This window comes from Mesoplodon mirus (genome assembly GCF_964341445.2).
Source record: "Mesoplodon mirus genome assembly, chromosome: 19".
Lineage (NCBI taxonomy): Eukaryota > Metazoa > Chordata > Mammalia > Artiodactyla > Ziphiidae > Mesoplodon > Mesoplodon mirus.
This window is the reverse complement of record NC_138995.1, coordinates 12,668,878-12,694,826: the sequence shown is the minus strand read 5'-3', so window position 1 is coordinate 12,694,826 and position 25,949 is coordinate 12,668,878. Positions and strand designations below refer to the sequence as shown.

Sequence of the window (25,949 nt, the reverse complement as noted above, 5' to 3'; positions counted from 1 at the left end):
CATTGTTACCTTGTGCCACGGGCGGTGCCGCCCCTACCGAGGGGGAAGGGGTCCTCACGGCCACAGCCGGCAGAGAGCGGTCCAACTCCAGAATCCCGTCCGAGCGCCTGCTTTCTGGAGTCCACCCACTCCTGGTACCAAGAGTCACAATTCGAGCTTCCGGGGAGCAGACTCTGAGATGAAGGTCAGCACCAGAAAGTGTATCAGGGAGCGCTTCCAGGATCAACACCTAGGAAGGGAAGGGATGGACCTTTAAAACCCGGCTGACCAATCAGGGATGTGGGCCGCCCAGAAAGGCAGCGTGACCTTGGTCAGGATGATTCTCTGCAGCTGAGGAAATTGCCAGAGAGGACTGACAGCTGAGGGCTGTTTGTGGGCAACATTCCCTGCAGCTGGGGTGTCAGTTAGCGCTGGAGAGGGTCTGGGCAGCTCATCACCGTGTCCGCTAGCTGTGGGTACCGATGTCGGCTGATAAGTGACTGGTGAATGATGTGACACTCTCCAGATGTGAATGATGACCATCCTCTTCTGATCGGTCCAGACATTTCAGTTAAATAGGACGCTAGGTCATCTGTGGACAGAGAAGGTTGGCCATATGCCCTAACTGTGCCTAAGGAAGAACAGGAACACTGTATGGGCTAAGTGAAGTAAGTCAGAAAGAGAAAGACAAATACCATATGCTATCACTTATATGTGGAATCTAAAATATGACACAAACGAACCTATCTATGAAACAGAAACAGAATCACAGACATAGAGAATAGACTGGTGGTTGCCAAGGGGGAGGAGGGTGGGGAGGGATGGAGTGAGAGTTTAGGGTTAGCAGGTGCAAACTATTATATATAGGATGGATAAACAACAAGGTCCTACTGGATAGCACAGGGAACTATATTCAATATCCTGTGATAAACCATAATGGAAAAGAATATATATATATGTATAACTGAATCACTCTGCTGTACAGCAGAAATTAACACAACATTGTAAATCAACTATACTTCAATTTAAAATTTTTAAAATAAACAAATAAATAGTGAAAAAGAAAAAAAGCATACTGTACGGGGCAGCCTCAGCAGAGCCCATTAAGCACACCCTGCCCTACAGAGGTCTGTTTGCAAACTGAGAGACTCCCAATTAATCATGGAATTTTTTAACTATACTTTTCAGTGTAACGCCTAACTGGAAACCACTTGGGTATGTAAATCTACTTTTTCAACTGCAATATTTTATGAAATTTAAATACAGATCAAGTATTCCTGATGGAAATTTAGCATCCTAATTGAGATGTGCTGTTAAGTGCAAATTACACACTGGACTTCAAAGACCTAGGATGAGAAAAAGAATGTAAAATATACCATTAATAATTTTAAAACATGTTGAAATGATAATAATTGGATATACTGAGTTAAATAAAATATATAAATAAAATGAATTCAACCTATTTCTTTTAATTTGTTTTAGAAAGGCTATGAGATCATCTAAAATCACCCATTTGGCTCACATTACATTTCTAAGTCAGAAGCCAGGCACAGACTTGCAGTTTTCACATGGGCCACGAGGTGGCGATGTTATCCCGGGATTGTGTTTTTCAGACTCCAGGGGGAGGGTTGGCAAAATGGTTGGCAGAGGTGAAGGCAGGTCTTGCTAGTGAGTGAAAAAGTAACTTAACCAGGCTTGTGTTTGCTACTGCATTTTTATACGCCTCACATCCCACATTCGTTTGCATGTAAATGGTTTTGATGTAGATACAAAATGCTTGTACTTTCCTCTCCAAGTTTGAGGGGTTCCCCCACCAAACCTGCAGTGTTCCTTAAAACACTGGGCTTTAAATAATATTTTAAACACTTTAGTGACCTCACTCCTCTGCCCAATGCTTCTCTCTCATTTTTCTTTTCTCCTTTTCACATGTTCATTCTCCAAACCAGGTTCTGCTATCTGGGGGCTTTCTTCCATGTCCTCAGTAATTAAATTGTACGTGTAACCTTAATTTCAACATATTATAACCCACTATCAGAACACCTAAAATTCCACCAGGAAGAGAAAGATATTAGGAAGAATACTGAAAGGGAAATGCAGCAGGGAGGCCCATGCCATTCCTTCCCTGATGCCCAGTTAGTGTGGACTACCAGCTGCCTTTCCAAAGACCAGCCTTGTAGAAACTCCAGAGGGAAAGAAACATCAAGATATGGGACCTGGGAGAGGATGATGCGAACCAGGGCTGTGCGTGACCAACGTGTGGTGCTGTGACGGATGGCAGAGGCTATAGGTCTGGCTGTGGGAGGATGAAGTGGGAAATGAACTGTTGTAATTCTGTCTGCTTCTCCCCTAAACCCAGTGCCTTGGGGGCAATAGATGCCTGCTCCAGGCCCATCTATGACAGAGAGTACAGGAATCGTCGGGATAAATGGGTCTGGCAGAAATGTGCAGTGAAGAACCAAGGAGGGTAGAAAGACCATCTCCACAGTCCCACCCTGCCTTCCCAATGCCCATCTCCGGGGACTTCACAGCCTGGCCGAGACTCCTGCCTTCCAGAAAGCTCCACGGACCAAGCTGGCTCCAGCAATTAGTCGCTGGGCTCTACCCCAGGATGGAGTTCTGAGCAGGGAGGAAGAGATACAAAGACTCAGCTTCCTGAGAGGGGGGTTGCTGGGGTACTGGCGGCCTGGAAAGGGAGCAGTAACACCTCCCCTTAGTGGGTGACGGGGACCACTGCAGCCCCACGTCGCCCAGGCCACACAGTGAGACATGTGCAGACAGATGCTTTTACTGGGGACATTCAGGGTTGGGATGGCAGGAGCCCTGGGCTCAGTTGGTGGCCAGGATCTGCTGCACCCAGGGGATGAGTGCAGTAACATGGGCGTACACAGCAGGTGTTGATATGGAACAAGTGCCACTGCCCCAGGACACGATGCCCACCAGGGTCCAGGCTCCAGGCTCCATCCTTCTGGCAGACCAGGGGGCCACCAGAGTCACCCTGCAGGAGGAGATAGGACTTGTGTTCAAGCCTGAAAGGGAGTACCAGGGTCCTGGTGTGCCCTGACCTGGCAAGTCCAGGGGGTGCAGACAAAGCACAGGTGGGGGCCCAGTGGTTGTGCACAAGAGACTCAGATCTGCTCAGATGGCAGCCCCAGCTCTGCCACCGACTCCTGGAGGGCCTGGGGCAGGTGGCTTATCCTCTCAGCCTCCCCATCATCTGTAAAATAGGCTGAAGCGTCCAGCTCATGGGGTTGGTGTGAGATTAAATACGCCTGGGAAGCCCCACACCACACCTGGCCAGAGCCGGCCCCCACCAGGGGCATCGGATAGGGCTGGTCCAGCCCTTCACTGGGGCACTGGGCAGGGCATGAAGTTAGGTCATGGCAGAGAGGAGTGGGCCTCCTGGCCTGGCCAGGGGAGGCGCGGTCAGTGAAGGCGGGCAGGGTGGCGGACCCAGGCCATACCATGCAGGAGGAGACGCCGCTGGCGCCCGCACAGATCATCACGTCGGTGATCTTGCTGCCCCAGTACTTCCTGCAGTCGGCGTTGGACACGATGGGCAGGGTCGCCTGCTGCAGCTTGTCGGGGGTCTTGAGAGCTGGAAGGACAGAGGGCGTGCGGTCAGGGCCCCTCATCCCACCAGCCCGCCCCTGGGGAGAAGAGACCAGGGGCCGCCTGAGCCCTGCCCTCCCCCTGCACGGTCCTAGTCTTCCTCCATCGCGATGATCGTGGACACCGAGCTTCGAACCTTCCCTGACACCTTCAAAGAGTCCGGGACGCGGCTCCTCTGCGATTCCACACCAGGCAGCGGGGACTGTGCTTCCAGCAGTTGTTGCAGCAAGTCCCGCCTCGGAGCCCCGTGCGCTCTGGGCCCTGCCGGCCACTGCGTGTGGGCAGAGGGGCCGTCCTCCCCCCCCGAGGGGGAAGGGGATGGACGTCCTTCTGACCGGGGACACTGGAGGGGACCCCCGAGGGAGCACCTCCCTCCTGCTGCCCTTTCCCGGCTGCTTCTGTCCTGTTACGGGACCAGCCGGTGGGCCGTGGCCGGGGCAGAACTCAGGACACCGAGGAAGAACTTGCGGGCGGTGGCGGGGGGGGGGGGCACCTGGGCGCTCAGGCCTCAACCCGACCAGGTCACTGGACTCCGGGCCCAGACTTCAGGGGCGCTGGACGCACCCGCCCTCCTCAGTCTGGAGGGAAATCGGGGCTGTCCCTCTCCTTGCAGGTGAGAGGGGGTGAGACTTGCTGGTACTTAGGTGTTTCTTCAGAAACTGTTTACGTATATATTATTAACCCTCATTTTTATTCATGTTTGGTAGGCTTTTAATTAAGAGCGTTTTAAATAAAGAAATGGAAAGATTGATGACTGTATAGGAATTTAGACCAAAACATTTAAAAAAGAGCCACACGTGTCCCACCTGGAGACTCCCGCGGCTCAGGCAGCCCCTACCCCGGACACGCCTCGTGGTTGGAAAGGCCACAGCCCGCTCACCATTGTACTTGGTCTTGCCCCAGCCCGTGGTGGCGCACAGCGTCCCGGCGGGGAAGTCGTCGTTGGCGCTGGGCAGGCACACAGCGGACACGGTCTCGGAGAAGCGCGCGGGCGCGGCCAGCTTCAGCAGGGCGATGTCGTTTCGGACAGTGAGCATGCTGAACTTGGGGTTCTTGAAAACCTGCGGGTGGGGCCCAGAAAGACGAGGTAAGGCCCTGTGTTAAGTCGGGGATCTGCAGGTTTCAAGGAGACCGGCTCCTTTCCTGGCGATCCATTCAGTGGAGACAGACCCACTGGAGCCCAGAATGAGAATCCTGAGACCGGCCTCATCAGCCCTTGGCTCCTGTCTCTCAAGCGGCCGAAGGGTCTTCGTCCCCCTGCTCCTGCCTGCAGCCCCGTGACTGATCCCGGGCCAGCCCAGCGGGGCCTGGGCGTACCTTGGCAATCTTCAGGACCTGGATGTTCTCGGCGTCTGAGCCCTGGTCAAACTCCCCGGCCACCACCAGGTCAGAGGTTCTGGGGGAATCACATGGGGGTTGAGGACTGAGAATGTGCCCTACTCCCCTCCCCCACCCCAGACTGGAGCCCAAAGCAGAACCCTGAGCCTGAGCCCTCACTTGACCCCGCAGTGGGCGGCGGTGACAACCCAGTCCTCACTGATGAGGGAGCCCCCGCAGAAGTGGAAGCCAGTGCTGTCCTAGAGGAAGATCGGAGGGTCAGCCCCGCCCGGACACCAGCAAAACCAATCTGGGCAGCAGCCCCCAGCTGGGCTGATACCCCAGTGCATCCTCCCACTCATGTGCAGAATTCCCCCCTCACCTTCAGGGACACCTGCCAGGGCCAGGAGCTGGGGACAGCATCCTCCCCGTTGACAATCCTGGACAGGCCACTCAGCACAGAGTCGATGGCAGGGACCCCGCAGCCTGAGGAGGGCGAGGGGACGGGGAAGGTTTGAGACCCCGGAGCCAGTCTGCAGAAATCCTGGTTTGTAGCTCAGCTGCCCAGGCTGACTCAGGACCCTCTGCCACACTCCCCCCTCCTCCAAAAAACTTCCCCTGGTGCCTTCCACCCGTGGGCTCAAGGATCCCCACATACAGCCTGCTGACCCCAGTGGCCCATCCAGGGATGCAGAGGAACAGGGCTGCTCCCACCCAGGGCCACCCCGCCTGAAAGAGCAGAAAACAGGCTGAAAAATCGGACTGTCCTGCCTGGACTCCTAGGCCCACCCTTCCTTGCTGTGAAGCCTCAGACCAGTCACTGAATCCCTGATGCTCATTTTCCTCAGTAAACTGGGGAGCAAACAATCTCACCTCACAAGTCAAAGCTCACCCATTAGATTGGTGGGGCCTGGGGGGTGGAATTAAAATCTGATAACCCCAGCCCCTAGGGAACCCAGAATTCTGACAGGCGACGGGAGTATGTTTTACACTGAATTCACTAGTCCCAGAGATTTCAGGATCTCTTCATTGTATAAAGTTTTAGTCAATTATTTAATAAAACGGGACTTTGATTCCATGCTGTAAAAGGACACATTGAGGAAACTGAAAACAAAGGACCTGAATTGTCACAAAACAATGAGAAAAGTCAGGTGTACTTAATGTGTCCCTGACGCATTTGCTGTGTCAGGACCAGGTGAGTTCTCGGCACCTGTATACAGGTTTTACAATTTGGCGACAGTAAGGAAAGTTGGGCAGGTACAGCCCTTACGAACAGCCAGGCCACCCGGGGGTCATGTAGGCCTTGCTGCATGCCCAGACCGGCATCCTGCCCGTGGGGACAGGGGGATGCACCAGCCACTCACTGTTTTGTTATCACCAAAACATATGTCATCAACATAATCCATTTTTTTGTAATAGCAAGAAGATTAGAATATCAGCTGTGATGTATTCACACAGCTGAGTGTTTTACAGAGATTAAAGTGAACGAGCTGGGTCATCATATTAACTGGGATAAATCTAAAACCACCCGGGTGGGAAAAGGCATGTTATAAACCTGATGTAGCAGATAATACAGTTCATGTAAGTTTTTACAAATGTTATACTGTGTTTATGGATTTATGAATGTGTAGTAAATTTGTAAAATCCCACACAGAAATGATACACAGTGAGCTCAGAATAGGGATCACCTTCCAAGGAGGAGAGGGGACTTCAGCTGAATCTGTTTTATGTTTTAAAAAGAAACACCTGAAGCAAATCTGGAAAAAGATAACATTTGCTAAATCCCAACGGAAGGTACATGGATGTCATATTATTTTTTGTATTTTTCACTATTTCATCTTTTTTTAATAGAAAATGAAACGCTTAGCAAGTGCCCAGAACAGTAAATAAAAACCCCAGGTGGAGGCCGTGGGAGGGCTCTTGCTACCACACCCTTCTCTGCCCACAGCTCCCCAACTTGAGCCACTTCTGGGGCCTCAGATCTCAGTGCAGCCCAGACGGGCCTTTTCCACCCTTCCAGTGCAGGGTGTGAGGGCTCAGAAAGCTCCAGAAGGACCCCTCTCCTCCCTGCAGGCTCCATTGCCTGTCAGGGTGTGAGGCCCAAGGGAGCAGGGAAGGGGGCTCAGATCTCCCTCTTGGCCAGGCCCCCAGGTTGCTCCAGACAGAGCCCCTCCAGCCTCTGATGGGGCCTCTCTGCGGTGCCATTAGGGGCTCAGGGAACTACTCCTCAGCCCCCTCCCAGACCTGGCTGGCACCCCTAGCCCCAGCGCTCACCGAAGGCGGCCCCCACGAGGGCAAAGCAGGAGAGCAGCCAGAGAAAGGCCATGCTGCTACAGTCAGGGAGATATGGGGCACCTGCCCCAGCGGCTCCTTTTACACCCCCTGGGACCCCACAGGCCCAGCCCAGCCAGAGATGCCTGAGAGCCACCCTCCTGTTATCCAGGAACCTTGGGCGATAAGCAGGACGGCGGGGGGGAACCGAGCCCCCCTCGAAGCCTGTATTGGCTCTCAGCCGGGGACATCCAGCCCCTGGGAAGAGGGCAGCTGCCCTGGCACAATGTCACCCAGGAACCTTAGGCAACCCCACCATGGGGTCCAAAGAATCCCAGCTGGTCATCACTGGGGGCCTCGCGTTATCAGAGAAGAGGGTTTTCAATGTGAGACTCGGTATGGGACTTCCCTGGCGGCCCAGTGGTTAGGACTCCGTGCTTCCACTGCAGGGGGCACGGGTTCAATCCCTGGTCGGGGAGCTAAGATCCCACACGCTGTGATCTTACATGCCTCGCGGCGTGGCAAATAAATAAATAATTAATTAAATAATCTTTTTTAAAGTGTAGTATCATACAGAAATGCTGTGTCATCCAGAGGGTCCCCTTGAAACCAGCCCAGCCAAGCAGCTTCAGAGCCTGCATGAGGACACATGTAGGCATGAAGGAATCGCCCCCATCGGTGGCTGTGGGCGGGTCACAGGCTGGCAAACATGCTGACTGGCTGTCCCTTATCTGCCGCTGAGCTCAACTGAATTCTCTTCTCCTGTGATAATTCTCAACTTAAGGAACTGGTCATTGCATAACGCTTGAGTTTCATATAAAATGGGGCTTTGATTTCACACCATCAAATGACACATGGAGAAAACAGAAAAACGATTTTAACTGTCACAGAACAATGAGAAGAGGACAGATGTAGGTAATACACCGGTGATGCGTTTGTCGTAAGTGGAGGCCAGGAGACTTCTCAGCGCCATGGGCACAAGTTCCTTCTCTCCCCTGGGACAGCGCCTGATCTGGACACTGGAGCACCCACAGGAACAGAGCACAGGGCACCCCTGCCCTCATGGGTCCAAGACCCCAGTGAGAGACACAGACATGAAACAAACAAGAAAAGAACACGGTGAGTCTGAAAAACCTGGAGAGGGTCCGGAAAGCTGCTGCTCTGGACAATCCAGCCTGGGCCTCACCGCTGAGCCAGTGTGAGAAGGAAAATGTGCTGACTGGGTGAACTGCATCTACTTCCAAGGCCTCCAGGGCTCTGTGGCCACAGGGCCATGGTCACCTAGGGAGAAGTGGATCAGAGCAAGCGGGACAATGTCACAGATCTTGATTTGGACTTGATTAGTTTTGAAGTTTTGTCTCTGAGTTGTAACTTTAGTTTTGAGTTGTAAATTTAATTTTGTTTTAGAGTCGTGTGTTCTCTGCAGGGGGATGTTCAAACTATTTAACCACTATTGAGCAGAAGCTCTGACCTGGGTAAACAGTGGCTTCGGGAGGGACTGGCCCGCGGAGGCCCTGAACGCTGTTCTCTGGGGGAGGGCGGAGACAGCCAAATTTCAGGGGGCAAACAGACTGGGGCCAGCAGCTGCTTGGTAACTGGGTCTGAAGCTTTTTGATATTTTAACAGACTGGGTTCAGGCCAGGGATGTCAGCCCTGGCTTTGAGCATAAGGAATCCATATTGAATTCCAGGCCAAGGTAATTTATGTATATATTAACATTTGCTGTTTTGTTTTGTTTTTCCTTCACTCATTTCAAGCAGGTAGAAAAGACATTTGTATTTTCCTTGCCTCGAGGACTTTTCCAGAGCAGAAAACGGAAGCAGCCCGAGGTCACTGGCCCTTGAGGTCTGTTGGGAAAGTAAACTCTTGGCGGGGTAGAATACAGGAGGGATATGGCCTTGGAAGGTATATCACAGGGGAGGGAGCGTTTCCCTGGCCCACAGAGATTTGTGCACATTTGCTGGTGTGTTTTTTACTTTGAACGATCCCTTTTTGCCCCACCCATCCCCTCGTTCAAACCAGACCATGAGGTGAGTACTCCCTGGGAGCAGGGTGACCGTCCTGTCACAAGGAGGGACAGCCTTTGCCACTCACCTAAAGCCATCTCCCCTTTCTCATCCTTGTGGAGGGTTCCCCTGGAGGGTCAACCCACCCCAGCTCTGGGGGCGGCGGGGGGAGAGCTCTGATGAACATAATCCCGTGGAGGCAAAGAGGTGAGGAGAAACCCAGCCCTTCTCCTCCTGCACTTTGGCTGAGTCCTGAGAGGATGTGGTGCTTGGCACCTTGGCCACCATCTTGAGACCAGAGAAGAAAGACCCTGACCAGGACCACACCATCGCCCAGTGCTGAGCAAAAGCCTACAACTGCACACCTCCAGATCCCTGCTGTGTGAGGAAAGCAAACCACTGTTGCTTAGCCACTGTTAGCCACCTGTTCTATTACTAGCAGCATCTTAAGTGATACAGAATAGCTGTAAGAATGGTTGTGGATGTCTTCCATTTCCCCCTTCAGATCCACTCTCCATCCTTCTCCACCTTGCTGGCCTACAGCAAGACTGACCCTCAGGGACAAGACTGCAGAACAGCTTCCAGGCTCTCAGGCTTCCTGTTGGGGTCAGAGCCGGAGACGGGGGAGGAGAGAGAAGTCGGGTATTTATTGTCTGGGTTCCCTCCCTGGGAGGCTGCTGTGGGCTGGCTGTCTCCCTCTGCAGAGGCCATGGACGGCTCGGCTCCTTTCAGGTGGCCCTGTCTGCACAGCCACCCTTTCTGGGTTCCACAACTGCTCCCGCTGTGTCCCTTCAGCTCTAGGTGTGTCCCCATTGTTGCTAGAACCCTGTGCACCTCACTATCCTTTGTTGGTTCCCTAAACCCTGCCCACACCTTTGTAAAAATTCCCTTTTTTCAAACTTTCCTCAAATAACCCAGTTTGAACGTGCCACCTTTTCTCAGGCACGACCATGACTGATACAGTAACCGTGGCCCCGGGACCACTGAACACGGGATTCTGGGATTGGTTAGCTCACACACTGGAGTGGTCCATGGACAACTTTGCCAGGGAGGATGAGACCTGGTGGCCCATGGCACGCTGTGGCATCACAATTACTCAAATTAACACGGGAGGCGGCAGAGGCTGAAGTGCAGGTGGAAACAGGCCCTGGCGGTCATGTGGCTGGGGTACTCAGTTCCTACAGCATCAGTGGTGATCACAGATATTGAGGAGTCACACTGATGGCCAATGAGCACATAAGAAAGTGATCAAAATCACCAGTCTTTAGGGAAATGCAAATCAAAACCACAGCGAGGTATCAATTCACACTCATTAGGATGGCTAATATAAACAACAACAAAAAAACCAGAAATTAGTAAGAACTGGAGTGGAGATATTGGAACCCTTGTTCACTACTGATGAGAATGTAAAATGGTACAGCCACTGTGGAAAACAATATGGTAATTCCTCAGCAAATTAAAAATAGATTTACCATATGATCCCACAATCCCACTTCTGGGTATATACTCAAAAGAATTAAAAGCAGGGTCTCAAAATGATATTTGTACCCCCATGTTCATAGCAACACTATTTACAGTGGCTAAAACATGGAAGCAACCCAAGTGTCCATTGATGGATGAATGAATAAACAAAATGGGGTATATATATATATATATATATATATATATATATATATATATATATATATAAACACACACACACACACAATGGAATATTATTCAGACCCAAAAAGGAAGAAAATTCTGACATATGCTACATCATGGATGAAACTGGAGGCCAAGTGAAATAAGCTAATCACAAAAAATCAAATACTGTATGATCCCACTTACATCAGGTACTTAGAATAGCCAAATTCAGTGCTAGTTGCCTAGGGCTGGGGGGAGACATTTCTCCAAAGAAGACATCCAGATGGCCAATAGGCATATGAAAAGATGCACAACATCGATAATTATTAGAGAAATGCAAATCAAAGCTACAATGAGGTACCACCTCACACTGGTCAGAATGGCCATCATTAAAAAGTCTACAAATAACAAATGCTAGAGAGGGTGTAGAGAAAAGGGAACCCTCCTACACTGTTGGTGAGAATGTAAATTGGTGCAGCCACTATGAAAAACAGTATGGAGGTTCCTCAGAAAACTAAAAATAGAATTTCCATATGATCCAGCAATCCAACTCCTGGGCATATATCCAGACAAAACTATAATTCAAAATGATATATGCACCTCTATGTTTATAGCAGCACTATTCACAATAGCCAAGACATGGAAACAACCTAAATGTCCACTGACAGATGAATGGATAAAGAAGATGTGGTATGTATATACAATGGAATATTACTCAGCCATAAAAAAGAACAAAATAATGCCATTTGCAGCAACATGGATGCAGCTAGAGATTATCATACTAAGTGAAATAAGTCAGAAAGAGAAAGACAAATAACTACCATATGCTATCATTTATACATGGAATCTAAAATATGCCACAAATGAACCTATCTACAAAAGAGAAGCAGACTCACAGACATAGAGAACAGACTTGTGGTTGCCAAGGGGGAGGGGGAGGGGATGGGGGAGGGATGGACTGGGAGTTTGGGGTTAGTAAATGCAAACTATTACATATAGAATGGATAAACAACAAGGTCCTACTGTACAACACAGGGAACTATATTCAATATCCTGGGATAAACCATAATGGAAAGAATATGAAAAAAGAATGTATACGGATTTCCCTGGTGGCACAGTGGTTAAGAATCCGCCTGCCAGTGCAGGGGACATGGGTTCAAGCCCTGGTCCGGGAAGATCTCACATGCCGCGGATCAACTAAGCCCGTGTGCCACAACTACTGAGCCTGCGCTCTAGAGCCCACAAGCCACAGCTACTGAGCCCGCGTGCCACAACTACTGAAGCCCGCGCGCCTAGAGCCCACGCTCCGCAACAAGAGAAGCCACCACAATGAGAAGCCTGTGCACTGCAACGAAGAGCAGCCACAGCTCGCCACAACTAGAGAAAGCCCATGCGCAGCAACGAAGACCCAGCGCGGCCATAAATAAATAAATAAATAAATAATTTTTAAAAAAAGAATGTACATATGTGTATAACTGAGTCGCTTTGCTGTACAGCAAAATTAACACAACATTGTAAATCAAGCCTACTTCACTTAAAAAATTAAATAAATATTACAAAAAGATATTTGTACACCCATATTTATAGCAGTATTATTTACAGTAGCTAAAACGAGGAAGCAACCCAAGTATCCATTGGCCAGTGAATGAATAAACCAAATGTGGTATATATATAAACAATGGAGTATTATTCAGACCCAAAAAGAGAAAATTCTGACATATGCTACATCATGGATGAACCTGGAGGACATTATGCCAAGTGAGATAAGCTAATCACAAAAAGATAAATACTGTATGGTCCCACTTATACCAGTTACTGAGGATAGTCAATTCAATGCTAGTTGCCTGGGGCTGGGGGTAGGAGAGTTATAGATTAACGGATATAGAGTTTCAGTTTTGCAAGATGAGAAGAGTTCCGGGGGGAGAGGCAATATAGGGGTAGAGGATTAAGAGGTACAAACTATTATGTATAAAATAAGTTCCATGGGGGATTTCCCTGGTGGTCCAGTGGTTAAGACTCCTCGCTCCCACTGCAGGGGACACAGGTTCAATCCTCGGTCAGGGGAACTAAGACCCTCCCCCCATGCCGTGGCAGGGAGGTTGGGGGGAAGAAAACACAAAAAAGCTACAAGGACACATTGTACAACATGAGAAATACAACCAATATTTTACAATAACTATAAATGGAGTATAACCTTTAAAAATTGTGAATCACTATATTGTACACCTGTAACATACAATATTGCACATCAACTGCACTTCAATTAGAAAAGAGTTCTGGAGATGGATGGCGGTGATGGTTGCACAACAATATGAATGCACTTAGTACATTCCGAGCTGTCCACTTAAAAATGATTAAGATGGTAAATTTTATATTATATGTATTTTAGCACAGTTTTGAAAATTGAAAAAAAAACAGTGAGATATCCCTTCACACCTTTTTTTTTTTTCAGTACGCGAGCCTCTCACTGTTGTGGCCTCTCCCGTTGCGGAGCACAGGCTCCAGACACGCAGGCTCAGCGGCCATGGCCCACGGGCCTAGCCTCTCTGCAGCATGCGGGATCTTCCCGGACCGGGGCACGAACCCGTGTCCCCTGCAACGGCAGGCGGACTCTCAACCACTGCGCCACCAGGGAAGCCCCCACACCTCTAATTTTTTAAATAGAAAATAAGTTTTGGCGAGGCTGTGGAGGAATTGGAACCTCATACATTACTGGTGGGAATGGGAAAGTGATGTTACAAGCGATGCTGCCTGACTCCCAGGCTATAGCAAGCTCTGAATGAACAGCCTCTACCCGTTCTCATTTGGGTGGTCTTCACTGATTTCCACAAAGGCCAAGCTCCTGTTGGCGGCCTCCCCCTTGCATATCGCCCTCCCCAGGGGCCAGGTAACCACTCTTGCATTTCCAGGCCCACTGACCCTAGCCCTAAGCTGACCTGCACCTCCTTATGGTTTCCCTAAGCCCTGGCCACACCTTTAGAAACAGTCTCTTTGTTAGACTCTCCAGTGAGACTCCTGGCAGAATAAAGGATCGAAATTCAAATTTCATTCTCTAATAGAAAAATAAAGAAATCTACATTTCTTGCCTGCCTATGTTTAGGGCTGAGAATCACTTCATTACAAGGAGCAAAAAGGGAGTGGGGTGGGGGAGGGGTAACAGCCCAAATGTCCTAGCCGGAGAATGGGTGCATAAAGTGTGGTGTGCTTATGAAGTGAAACACCACTCAGCAACAAGAAGGAACACACTGCTGATACAGGCAGGAACACAAATGAATCACAAAACCATCTGGTGGAGTGAAAGAATCCAGACACAAAGACAGCATACTGTATGGTGGGGGTGATGATATTTTATATCGTGGTTGTGGCGTTTGTTACACTATGGTATGTATATGTCAAAATTTATCCGTCTCGGGCTTCCCTCGTGGCGCAGTGGTTGAGAGTCTGCCTGCCGATGCAGGGGACAGGGGTTCGTGCCCTGGTCCGGGAAGATCTCACATGACGCGGAGTGGCTGGGCCCGTGAGCCATGGCCGCTGAGCCTGCGCTGAACCTGCGCGTCCGGAGCCTGTGCCACAGCAGAGGCCACAACAGTGAGAGGCCCGCGTACCGCAAAAAAAAAAAAAAAAAAAAAAATATATATATATATATATATATATATTTATCCATCTCTTCACTTAAGATCTGTGCATTTCACCATGTGTAAATTATACTTCAATATATCTTATTTTTAGTGAAACAGAGGGTTGGGATTTGACCCCCTCAGTGGCACGACTTCAAGAGGAGTAGCTCCTTCATCTAAGAAAACTGACTTCTGAGTTCCTGCCTCGAAGAAGATGGCACAGTCTCAGAGATGCGGGTCCTGGAGGGACGCATTCGCACTGCCCCGCCGCCCAGTCAGGACCTGGAACCCTGACACAACACTGCCCCCAAGGCCAAATCCCAGGAGGTGGCTGGGCAGGGATTGGATTAGGGCCCCCTGCCTCCAGCAAAGCTCTTTCCCCAAACCCAGGCTGCCTGGGAGAGAGCAGACCCCATGAGGGTCCCCGTGCATTGGGTCTTCTCCTGAGTGACTTTCTTTGATTTACACCTGTTCGTGGGCTGATTTCAGCACTGCCCATTAAACACACTAGACGCCACATACCTGCAACGAGGTAACAGGTGCAGAGTGAAGGTTTTCTAACGTGGCAGACAACCCGCGAACAAGGCGGTACCTTCTCCCTAGGAGTGTGCATGAGCAGAGACGGCTGGGCTCCAGGAGTCTAGAGGTGAGGCAGGGTTCCAAACCCGAGGATGGGAGAGAAAAGTATCAGCGACAAAGTGAACCCAGGAAAATGCTCCTTACTGTAAACTTCATTGGCTAAACAACTTCTGGGTCCAGAGATCCAGCGACTCATCCATGGCCTCTGACTGATGCCTGCTTTGCCGCTGGCCAGCCATAGCCAAGGCTGAACTGCTGCATACAAGGAGGAGCTCACGGCCAGGGCCGGGGCCGGAAGGGCGGTGGGCCTTCTAAAGGGAGGGAACAGAGCGGGAAAATGCCCAGAGGCAGGAAGTTCAGGGCCCGGCGTTTTGGAGAATGGGGGGCACCTAACACTCTGAGCTTACGCGTTCTTCCTCGGGGTCGGGGGAATCTGCGGAGTGCGCAGTCTCTCGGGTCGATACGCCAGGCGAGGGGGCGGGGCGGGTGGAGGTCCGCGCGCAAGGCCTCAGTCAGCTTTGGCCCCGCCCCCAGCAGGAGTCGAGCACCTGCGGGGGCCGCCTTCCCCGCCCCCACCCGCAGCTGCGCGAGTTCCCAGGTCTCTGGCAACCATGAGCAGGGGGCGCTGGACGGGCAGGACCCGGACCAGCTGTCGGCTCCCAAGGCCACAGCCACGGGTGGGTTCGAGCCGCCGCGTGCCCTCCCTCACCGGCCACGCCCCTCCCCCACTCAGGCCCGGCGGCTGCCACCTCGCATCTTGGCAGCCACTCGGGACAGCCCTGTACCTTCACCAGGGCCCTCCTCTGTCGGCCCCTTGGCCTCTCCGCCCTGCCACGTGTCCTCTCAGCTCTTGGTGCCACCCAGGCTCCCTCCACCAGGCCTTTGCCCTCCCTGTTCCCTCTCCCTGCACACCGTCTGCACCCAGATAGCTTGGCAAACTCTTAGGTCTCAACTTAATGTCCCCTTCGGAGTGAGGCCCTCCTGCCTCGGTATTAATAATAATAAAAATAATAATAAAAATAATAATAATAATAACAATGATAATAACTCCTTAGCTGGTAGTAATGTATATTTTACTTTTTTTTTTTAACTCTTTTCCATAAACTCCCCACCCCTTTCCCACCTAAGCTTGTAAGTCAGGAATTTGTGTTTCTTTCTTTTGTTTGTTCTGTTCCAGCAGGGGCCTGGTAAGCGCTGGTTGATGGGATGGATGGAATTGCACAAGTGGTGGGTTTCATACAGATGGGGCCACACTCTGCATCCTGTTTCGTGCCCTGCTTTCCCACCTAATGCACTGTGGCCATCCCTCCCTGTCATTGGCAGTCTTCTAGAACGCACAAAGGGACCCCACAGGCAAATCAAGGAGGAAAAGTACCAGGTCTGACCAGCGTGGACTGTGTTAGGCCTGGTCCCAGCACACTCAGTATGGACTGTGCCCTTTCATAAAGCGGGACCCTTGCTCTAAGGATCCCCAGTTTACATATTTAGAAATGGGATCAGAGAGGGTAACTTGCCCAAGGCCCCACAGCTGTTTTGTGCTGAAACCTGTGACCCACCACACTACAATCATCAATGCAATGGAAATTAAAAATAGCCATAAGATATCGTTTTACCTATGTGTTTTGGGGTACTTGCCCTGTGCCTGGCAGTCTCACCTTCACATTTCTCCCTCCCCAGTTTCCCAGTTGCTGGGAAAGGGCCCTGCTGCCCACCCGAAACAGGCCTCCTTGCCCCCTGCTTTCCTGCCTGGTGTAGCCTCCAGAAGCTCTTGCTGGGATGATAGCAGAGGCCCCCTGGCTGGCCCTGGGCCCAGTCCTGCACCTGAACGCCATGTACTCAATTCCAAGGGCAGGATGCCTGGGTGGAGCGGCCTGGCTCCATGTGAACGGGCAGCGGGCGGCTTGCCCTCTGAACCAGCCCACGTGACTGCCACTGATACTGAACTGAGCCATTGAGCCTTCTTGGCCATCCTAAGACTAGGGGAGCATCCTCAGCCCACTGGTCACCTGTGCCCTCACCACGCTTTGGTCCCTGCCCCTCCCCCTACTTGACCATACTGCCCATGGGGTTTTGAACAACTGCAGACGAACTAAATTACTTGTCCAAGGTCCTCCAGACAATGAGAGAATTGGCTGGGGCTCAAATCCAGCCCAGGCCTGGCTGCTGCCCGCAGGGCCCCTCTAGAGGTAGGGCCTGGAGGAGGAAACCTGAATGTCCCCTTCCCCTTAGCTGTGGGTAGGAAGCCACCTTGTTTGGCCCCAACTTTGCCCTAGATCCTGGCCCCAGCTGCTGCCATCCCAGGCCCTGATGCCAGCCCTGCTCTGGCATATCCTGCCCACTGGGACACATGCCCAGGAAAGGGATTATCACCTCAAGGTCTTCAGATAACAGCCTGGTGCACAGGGATATAACGGGGAGCCCTCCAGGCAGGCGGCCTACACCTCCTTGACTGCGGAACCATGACCTTCCTCTGGCTCCTCTCCTGCTGCGCCCTCCTGGGCACGGCCTTTGGTGAGCACCAGGGCAGGCAGAGGCCGGGAAGGCTGTCTACCCTTCCTCCAACTGCTGGAAGGGGTGCTGGCCCCACCAACCCCAAGGCCAGCAAGGCGCAGTGGGGTCCCTGCTCCCAGTTCAGTTGTGCGTGGTGGTGTGAGCCTGAGCGAGTCTTTCTCCCTCTCTGAGCCTCACCAGCTCCATCTCTACAATGAGAATGCTGGGAGGACTGGACCAGACCAGCCAGTGTGAGGCCCCCGCGGTGGAGGTGGACCTTCCTGGGGCCTCGCATCGTGTGCAAGGAGGGGCAGCAATTCCAGAGGGACAGAAAGCTCTGTGAATAGTTGGTGGCTCCCAAGCAGGCTCAGATGATGAGCAAGTGTGGCTTGGCCCCCGTCAGCCCTTTCATGCCCTTGAACCAGCCCTTTTAAACTTTTAAACTTTTGTTCACTGTGTGCCAGGAACTGAGCGAGTTCCTGCTTTGCCTGCTTTGTCTGCTAAGGCAAAGCATCTTTCATCCTTATTATACCAACTCTGTGAAGTTAGCAACTGTAAGATCCCCATTTTGCTGGTGGGAAAACTGAGACTCAGAGTGGTTAAGGTAGGCAGTGATAGGGCCTCCCAGCCCAGGCTTTGGCCCTGCCACCCCCTCAAGCTCAGCCTGTTGGGCTTGTCTGGGCTGGAGCACATGTCAGCCTGAATTGCCCCCGGAGTATTCCTGGGGCGGTGAGTCCTGGGTGGGACCTTGGCCTCCGCCCCTCACTCCATACTTCCACCCTCAGGCTGCGGGGTCCCTGCCATCGACCCTGTGCTGAGCGGCCTGTCCAGGATCGTCAATGGGGAGGACGCTGTCCCCGGCTCCTGGCCCTGGCAGGTGTCCCTGCAGGTGAGGGGGGAATTCTGCACACGAGTAGGGGGATGCACTGGGGTATTAGCCCAGCTGGGGGCTGCTGCCCAGACTGGTTTTGCTGGTGTCTGGGTGGGGCTGACCCTCCCCATCTTCCTCCAGGACAGCACTGGCTTCCACTTCTGCGGGGGCTCCCTCATCGGCAAGGACTGGGTGGCCACCGCCGCCCACTGCAGTGTCAGGTGAGAGCCCGGGGTCCCCAAGAAACCCCTTGGGGTGGTTTCCTCCAGCACTGAGGACTTGCCCTTAAACGCCTTCATTTCCCAGTTTCTTATTTGGAAATGTGTAGCAAACCCAGGTCTTTCCAGTGTCCTAGGGGTTCCTGGGAAAACACATGGCGGGCTGTAGGCCCAGTTGAGATTCTGAGCTTCCATCTCTGATCGTCACCACAGCCGTGTGTGCAGACACACAAAGACACGCATGCGCATTACGCCTGCACACGCGTGCACTCACACACATAAGCACCCTGCACCCCAAATGCCCCCCTCACGTCAGGAACCACTCCTTTCTCTGGCCCTCTCCAGAACCTCCCATCTGGTTGTGGCTGGGGAGTTTGACCAGGGCTCAGACGCCGAGAACATCCAGGTGTTGAAGATTGCCAAGGTATGGCAGCCCCTGGTGTCCAGGTGTGACCCCAGGCAGGGTGGACCCTCGGGAGTGTGCAGCCCAGGCTAATCCCCAGGGCCCCAGCTCCTCCCGGTCACCCCAATACCCCATCATAATGGGACGAAGCAGAAAGCAGGGTGTGCAAGGCTCCATGAGGGGAAGGTCTGCACCTTGGGCCTGGGCCTCGGGCTCCTGGGGCCATGGAAGGAGCTGCCGAGTTGAACAGGCCATTGTCCACGGAGGAGCACTGTGAGGGGTAGCCTGGCGCCAGGTTCTGCCCCGGTCGGCTTCTTCCCAGACCCCAAAGGCAGCTGTCTGGCCCTGCCCCACAGGTTTTCAAGAACCCCAGGTACAACCCGTTCACCACCATCAACGACATCACCCTGCTGAAGCTGGCCACGCCTGCGCGCTTCTCCAAGACTGTGTCCGCCGTGTGCCTGCCCCGCGCTAGGGATTACTTCCCCCCCGGGATGCTGTGTGTCACAACCGGCTGGGGCCTGACCAAACACACCAGTGAGTGACGAGAGACCACTGGCTGGCCAGGTGGGAGGTGGGGGCAGCAGTCACTAACCACCCACCCTGCCCTTCCAGATGCCGACACCCCCGACAGGCTGCAGCAGGCGACTCTGCCCCTCCTGTCCAACACCGAATGCAAGAAATACTGGGGCAACAAGATCACCAAGAGCATGATCTGCGCCGGCGCCAGCGGCGTGTCCTCCTGCATGGTATGGCCTCCCAGGCTCCCTTCCTTCCCTCCCAGCCTGGGGTGGGTTCAGGCCAAAGCCCAGGCCAGGGCTCGGGCAAAGAGAGAGGAAATGGAAGTAGCAGGCAGACCTCTTTCTAGGGCCTGCCACTCTCTCCCTGTGCATTCCTGCCTGAGTAGTTGGGAAGACAGGGCTCCTGGAGGGTCATCAGTGACCTCAGCAGAGAGGTGCCAGAGCAAGGGGCTCTGGTCTCAGAGCCGCCATATTGCAAGATTCCACTAATATCAAAGTCTGAGTAATGGCACCTCCTGGAATTGTGCAGTGCACAGCCTGGGCAGCAGAGCATGGTGGCCCAGGGCTCCAGAAGGGGTCTGGCAGCTCTTCCTCCCTCACAGTAGCCCCACGGCCAGCACCACCCATGCTTTCCTCCTATCAATGAAACCTGCTCTGTTGAGCCTCTGTTCTAGGACCCCACCCCAGGGGGTGGCCCAGACTTCCAGGGGCACAAACCACAGGAGCTGCTGTGGTTTCTTTTTTTTTTTTTTTTTTTTTGCGGTACGCGGGCCTCTCACTGCTGTGGCCTCTCCCGTTGTGGAGCACAGGCTCCGGACACGCAGGCTCAGCGGCCATGGCTCACGGGCCCAGCCGCTCCGCGGCACGTGGGATCTTCCCGGACAGGGGCACGAACCCGTGTCCCCTGCATCGGCAGGCGGACTCTCAACCAGTGCGCCACCAGGGAAGCCCTGTGGTTTCTTTCATAATCCTTGTCATATGCATGTTCTGAGCTTCTACTGGCTATCAGGCCTGGGACTGGGCTCTGGGAACAACGTTCAGGGGCCTCTGGGCCAGGCCACCTGGGCTGCCAGATCCAAGCCCCCTCCTCCCTGTCCTGCAGGGCGACTCTGGTGGCCCCCTGGTCTGCCAGAAGGATGGAGTCTGGAACCTGGTGGGCATCGTGTCCTGGGGCAGCGGCACCTGCTCCGTCTCCAGCCCCGGCGTGTATGCCCGCGTCACTGCACTCATTCCCTGGGTGCAGCAGACCCTGGCAGCGAACTGACGACCAGGCTTCACCCTGGCCTCCCTGCTGACCTTGCTTCCACAAAGCCTCAATAAACCAGTGGAAGACATGCTGATGGTGTCTGTGACCTGTTTTGGGGCTTCTGAGAGTTCACTCTGCTCCTGGATTTGGACCTTCACTGAACCAGGTGTCCGGGGGTGTCCAGGAGGGCCCCTCCTTAGTCCACCTCCCAAGAGTGGCCAGGAAGGGCGCAGGCAGATAAAGGGGGACCGTGGCCCCCACCTCTCACCTCATGTTCCCACCTCCCAACTTCGGGGTCCTCACCATCCACCCCCCGGCTCAGTGTGCCCAGGGCCTGGCCACACACCTGTGATTCCAGGAAACCTTCCCAGGAGTGGCCCCCAAGGGCTCAGGCCCGCGCTGGAGCCAGGTGCTTCTCCGCCCAAGGTCTCACGATAAGGAGGGGATGGCGAGGAAGGCTAAGATTGGTGGGTTGAGGGAATATATTGGGCGGTCCCTCGGGCAGACCCCGTCTCACCTGCTGAGTCACATGCCATGGCCCTCCTCTGGGTTGTCCTTGGCTTCTTCCTCTTTGGCAGCAGCTTCGGTAAGTGCAAGGCTCAGGCAGGCCCAGCAGCCCCAGGCCGAGCCTCGCCCACCCCGGCCCCCCACCCAGAGGCAGGGAACAGGAGGGCCCTAGTCCTCGTACCTCTAACACCCCTGCCACCTGCCCCTCCAGCTGCCCCGAGCCTCCTTGGGCTGCTCTGCCCAGCCCCCCACTCCTGCACTGGGCGCTCCTGGAGCCCCCTCCCCTGCCTGGAGGTCCCTTGGGCCCTGCCTAGTTTGGTCTCCTCCGTTCACTCAGAAGCTGGGGTGGTCTGGGCTCCTCCACCCTCCAAATGTGCCACCAAGCTGTGTGAATGCTGCCTCGAGAACGTCCCCCAGGTCCATCCATCTTGCCCTGCACCTCCACCCTCTGGATCTGGACAGCCTCCTGCGTGTGTGCCACCCCAACTGGGGTAACAACCTCACCCAAACCTCCTTCCCCTGCAGACTCAGAGGCCATGAGAGCCCCCAGGACTCAAGCAGGACATCCCAGCCCTCAGGACAGAATCCTGGGCTCAGAGTGGGATGGACACTCCCCTCAGGGCACAGAGCAGGCTGGGGAGCCTGGGCCCCAACTCCAGATACCCTCAGCCTCGGGGACCATCCACAAGGGCACCTTCTAAGGGAAGCTGTCAGCTGGACCGGTGGGGGGCTGAATTCCTTGCAGCGGACAAAACTCTGGGTGCCAGGGTGCCACAGAGGCCTGGAAGTGCTGAGTCTTCCCCTGACCCCCTTGGGGCACCACCCACTGACCAGCCGCACTGTCCTTGCCCCTCAGGCTGCGGGGTCCCCACCATCGACCCTGTGCTGAGCGGCCTGTCCAGGATCGTCAACGGGGAGGACGCTGTCCCCGGCTCCTGGCCCTGGCAGGTGTCCCTGCAGGTAAGGGGGAAGCTGGGGAGGGGCAGGTTAGACAGGGAGGGGTCAGGCAGGAGAGGCAAGGCTGACTCTCCCTCCCCCGTCTCCGCAGACCAGCTCCGGCTTCCACTTCTGCGGGGGCTCCCTCATCAGTGAGGACTGGGTGGTCACCGCCGCCCACTGTGGGGTCAGGTGAGGCCTGGGCTGGGGCAGGAGGGGCCCCCACCTCAACTGCTTGAAGAGACCACCTTCACTCGCCCCTAACCCCAACCGGGCGCTGCCAGCGAGTGGGAAAGAGTCTGGCAGAAGCTGCTCTATCCCCAGGCTGCAGGCAGAGCCAGTCAGCAGAAAACCCCAGCCCTAGCGCCCCACCTCCCCAGACCCCATCCTGGTCCGGGACAGCTGCTCTGGGCCTCTGCCTTCACTGTACAGATGGGGAAACTGAGGCCCCAAGGTCACCACACGATTCAGTGGCCCAGCCGGGGCCCACCCTGCTGCTGGCACGCTCTCCGGGCGCTCCTCTGAGGCGGCGGCCGTGAGCCTGAGCTCCGTCTGCCACCTCCTTTCTCTCCAGGAAGAGTCACCTCGTGGTGGCCGGGGTGTCTGATCACGGCTCCGAGGAGGAGGCTGTCCAGGTGCTGAGGATCGCTGAGGTACAGACGGCCGGGCGGGCAGCCAGGAGGGTGGGCCCCTGGGGCACAGAGGAGCAGGAGGGCAGGGGGGCAGTGGGCAGACAACCCCGGCCGGCGGCTCAGGCCTCACCCCGCTGGCACCTCTCCAGTCTGAGCTTTTTTCTCTTTCCCAAATAATAAAGCTCCTTTACAAACACTGAAGGTTGTTTCTGATTATAAGCTTTGCTCACTGTAGCAAAACGCAAAATACGTCACATGCCGTCTCCCCAGCACCCCAGAGATTTGGTCTGTTCAGCCTCATCTGGGTTCCCTTCTCAACAGTCGGCCCCTTTGGCACCGCTGGCCCCTCCCAGTCTGCAGGTCTGTGTGCCCCTAAAATCTCCCAAGTCCTCCCTCTGTGGCCCACCCAGCCCCCACCCTTTCCACACAGGTCTTTGAACACCCCCTGTGGGACCTGCGCACGGTCCGAAACGACATCGCCCTGCTGAAGCTGGCCACGCCCGCGAGCCTCTCCGGGACCGTGTCTGCCGTGTGCCTGCCCAGCGCCAACGCCAGCTTCCCTGCAGGCTCCCTGTGTGCCACCACGGGCTGGGGCAAGACCCGGTACAACGGTGAGTGCCCTGAGAACTTTTCAGCAGTGAGACTCATTCTGTTTTTTGGTCTAACTTCCAAACACAATCATAAATTGCAACAGTCAATAAATCTTCCATTTCTTTACTTAAAACCCTCTTAACGAAAACCCTACCAAACATGAATAAAAATGAGGGTTAATAATATATACGTAAACAGTTTCTGAAGAAACACCTAAGTACCAGCAAGTCTCACCCACCTCTCACCTGCAAGGAGAGGGACAGCCCCGATTTCCCTCCAGACTGAGGAGGGCGGGTGCGTCCAGCGCCCCTGAAGTCTGGGCCCGGAGTCCAGTGACCTGGTCGGGTTGAGGCCTGAGCGCCCAGGTGCCCCCCCCCACACCCCCACAGGTTCTTCCTCGGTGTCCTGAGTTCTGCCCCGGCCACGGCCCACCGGCTGGTCCCGTAACAGGACAGAAGCAGCCGGGAAAGGGCAGCAGGAGGGAGGTGCTCCCTCGGGGGTCCCCTCCAGTGTCCCCGGTCAGAAGGACGTCCATCCCCTTCCCCCTCGGGGGGGGGAAGGACGGCCCCTCCGCCCACACGCAGTGGCCGGCAGGGCCCAGAGCGCACGGGGCTCCGAGGCGGGACTTGCTGCAACAACTGCTGGAAGCACAGTCCCCGCTGCCTGGTGTGGAATCGCAGAGGAGCCGCGTCCCGGACTCTTTGAAGGTGTCAGGGAAGGTTCGAAGCTCGGTGTCCACGATCATCGCGATGGAAGAAGACTAGGACCCTGCAGGGGGAGGGCAGGGCTCAGGCGGCCCCTGGTCTCTTCTCCCCAGGGGCGGGCTGGTGGGATGAGGGGCCCTGACCGCACGCCCTCTGTCCTTCCAGCTCTCAAGACCCCCGACAAGCTGCAGCAGGCGACCCTGCCCATCGTGTCCAACGCCGACTGCAGGAAGTACTGGGGCAGCAAGATCACCGACGTGATGATCTGTGCGGGCGCCAGCGGCGTCTCCTCCTGCATGGTATGGCCTGGGTCCGCCACCCTGCCCGCCCTCACTGACCGCGCCTCCCCTGGCCAGGCCAGGAGGCCCACTCCTCTCTGCCATGACCTAACTTCATGCCCTGCCCAGTGCCCCAGTGAAGGGCTGGACCAGCCCTATCCGATGCCCCTGGTGGGGGCCGGCTCTGGCCAGGTGTGGTGTGGGGCTTCCCAGGCGTATTTAATCTCACACCAACCCCATGAGCTGGACGCTTCAGCCTATTTTACAGATGATGGGGAGGCTGAGAGGATAAGCCACCTGCCCCAGGCCCTCCAGGAGTCGGTGGCAGAGCTGGGGCTGCCATCTGAGCAGATCTGAGTCTCTTGTGCACAACCACTGGGCCCCCACCTGTGCTTTGTCTGCACCCCCTGGACTTGCCAGGTCAGGGCACACCAGGACCCTGGTACTCCCTTTCAGGCTTGAACACAAGTCCTATCTCCTCCTGCAGGGTGACTCTGGTGGCCCCCTGGTCTGCCAAAAGGATGGAGCCTGGACCCTGGTGGGCATCGTGTCCTGGGGTAGCGGCCGGTGTGGCCCGTTCTCACCAGGCGTGTACACCCGGGTCACCAAGTTTATTCCCTGGGTTCTCGAAGTTCTGGAAGCCAACTGAGCCTCTGCCCTGCCCCAGCCCCCATGTTTGTAAAACCCAAATAAAACTGCTTGCATCTTCACTTCTGTGCCTTCGCCGGGGCGGGAGGATGGCTGCCTTCACTGAGGTCCCCTCTGGAGCTCAGAGCGGAGAGAGCTGGCAGATACCCAGCCCTATTCCCTTCTTCACAGAGACGGGGGAAATGAGACTCAAGTTCACACGCAGAATGGTGAGAGCTGGGAGCAGGACCACTGGTCCCCAGAGCCCTCACCTTACTTGGGCTGCCAGACATACCCCCGACTTCCGGGAAGGGGACCACTGACGCAGGGTGAGGGCCCCTCCTGTCCCCTACCTCCCAACTGGGAGTCCAAGTTCACGTGTAATTCAAATGGGACACTTGTGGAGAAGTTCCACAAGCTGAAATTAAGAGCTTCTTTCTAAGAGCTACATTCTGGATAAGGCCTGTGAAAGCAGGTTTCTCTGCGTGGAATAGTGTATCTCCCAGCGGTGCCCCCAGCGGGGTGCTCTCTGCCTCGGGATGCAGGGGCCCCAGCAGGGCTCACTGGCTCCTGGAGCTGCTCCCACCTGCACATCACCCTGCATCTGCCTTCGCCTCGGCCGCCTGCCCAGGGACCACGCTGGATTTTCACTGAACCTCGGCAGCGGCTGCGCGCTTGGCCACTGTGCTCACGCTGAGCCTTTCTGGCCTCAAGCCCTGGATTCTGACGGCTGCTCTTCAGCCTCACTCCAGCTGCCCAGGCTCCCCCCACCTCAGCTCCTGGCCCAGCCCTGCTTCCCCAAGCCGTCGTTTTCTTCTATAGGGACCCACCTTCTCCTCACCCTCCTGAGGCGCTGCCCACAGCCTCACCACAGATCTCCCCAACCTGTGACTCCACCTGTGGCATCCAGAGTGGCAAACA

At 54.7% G+C, this 25,949-nt stretch overlaps 3 protein-coding genes across 3 annotated transcripts; 2 read left to right on the top strand and 1 right to left on the bottom strand.

Annotated features, from left to right (window-relative positions):
- Positions 1–2,805: 2,805 nt before the first annotated feature.
- LOC309794640 (chymotrypsinogen B-like) lies at positions 2,806–7,231 on the bottom strand (the record flags this gene model as incomplete). The annotated part of the gene is given in 8 exon segments (XM_082606391.1): positions 2,806–2,937; positions 2,939–2,974; positions 3,441–3,574; positions 4,469–4,649; positions 4,906–4,984; positions 5,086–5,165; positions 5,288–5,391; positions 7,180–7,231. Coding segments are annotated over 8 exon segments (798 nt in total).
- A 10,229-nt stretch (positions 7,232–17,460) lies between these two features.
- On the top strand, positions 17,461–20,771 carry LOC309795126 (chymotrypsinogen 2; the record flags this gene model as incomplete). Its single annotated transcript, XM_082607204.1, has 7 exons — positions 17,461–17,515; positions 18,280–18,383; positions 18,507–18,586; positions 18,929–19,007; positions 19,343–19,523; positions 19,602–19,735; positions 20,610–20,771. Exons 1-7 carry the CDS (start codon positions 17,464–17,466, stop codon positions 20,769–20,771), a joined length of 792 nt encoding a protein of 263 aa, XP_082463330.1. The 5' UTR covers positions 17,461–17,463.
- A 516-nt stretch (positions 20,772–21,287) lies between these two features.
- LOC309794310 (chymotrypsinogen B-like) lies at positions 21,288–25,854 on the top strand (the record flags this gene model as incomplete). Its single annotated transcript, XM_082605619.1, has 7 exons — positions 21,288–21,339; positions 22,117–22,220; positions 22,309–22,388; positions 22,771–22,849; positions 23,259–23,439; positions 24,289–24,422; positions 24,889–25,854. The coding sequence occupies 7 exons, from the start codon at positions 21,288–21,290 to the stop codon at positions 25,048–25,050; spliced, it is 792 nt and encodes a 263-aa protein (XP_082461745.1). The 3' UTR covers positions 25,051–25,854.
- Positions 25,855–25,949: the final 95 nt, after the last annotated feature.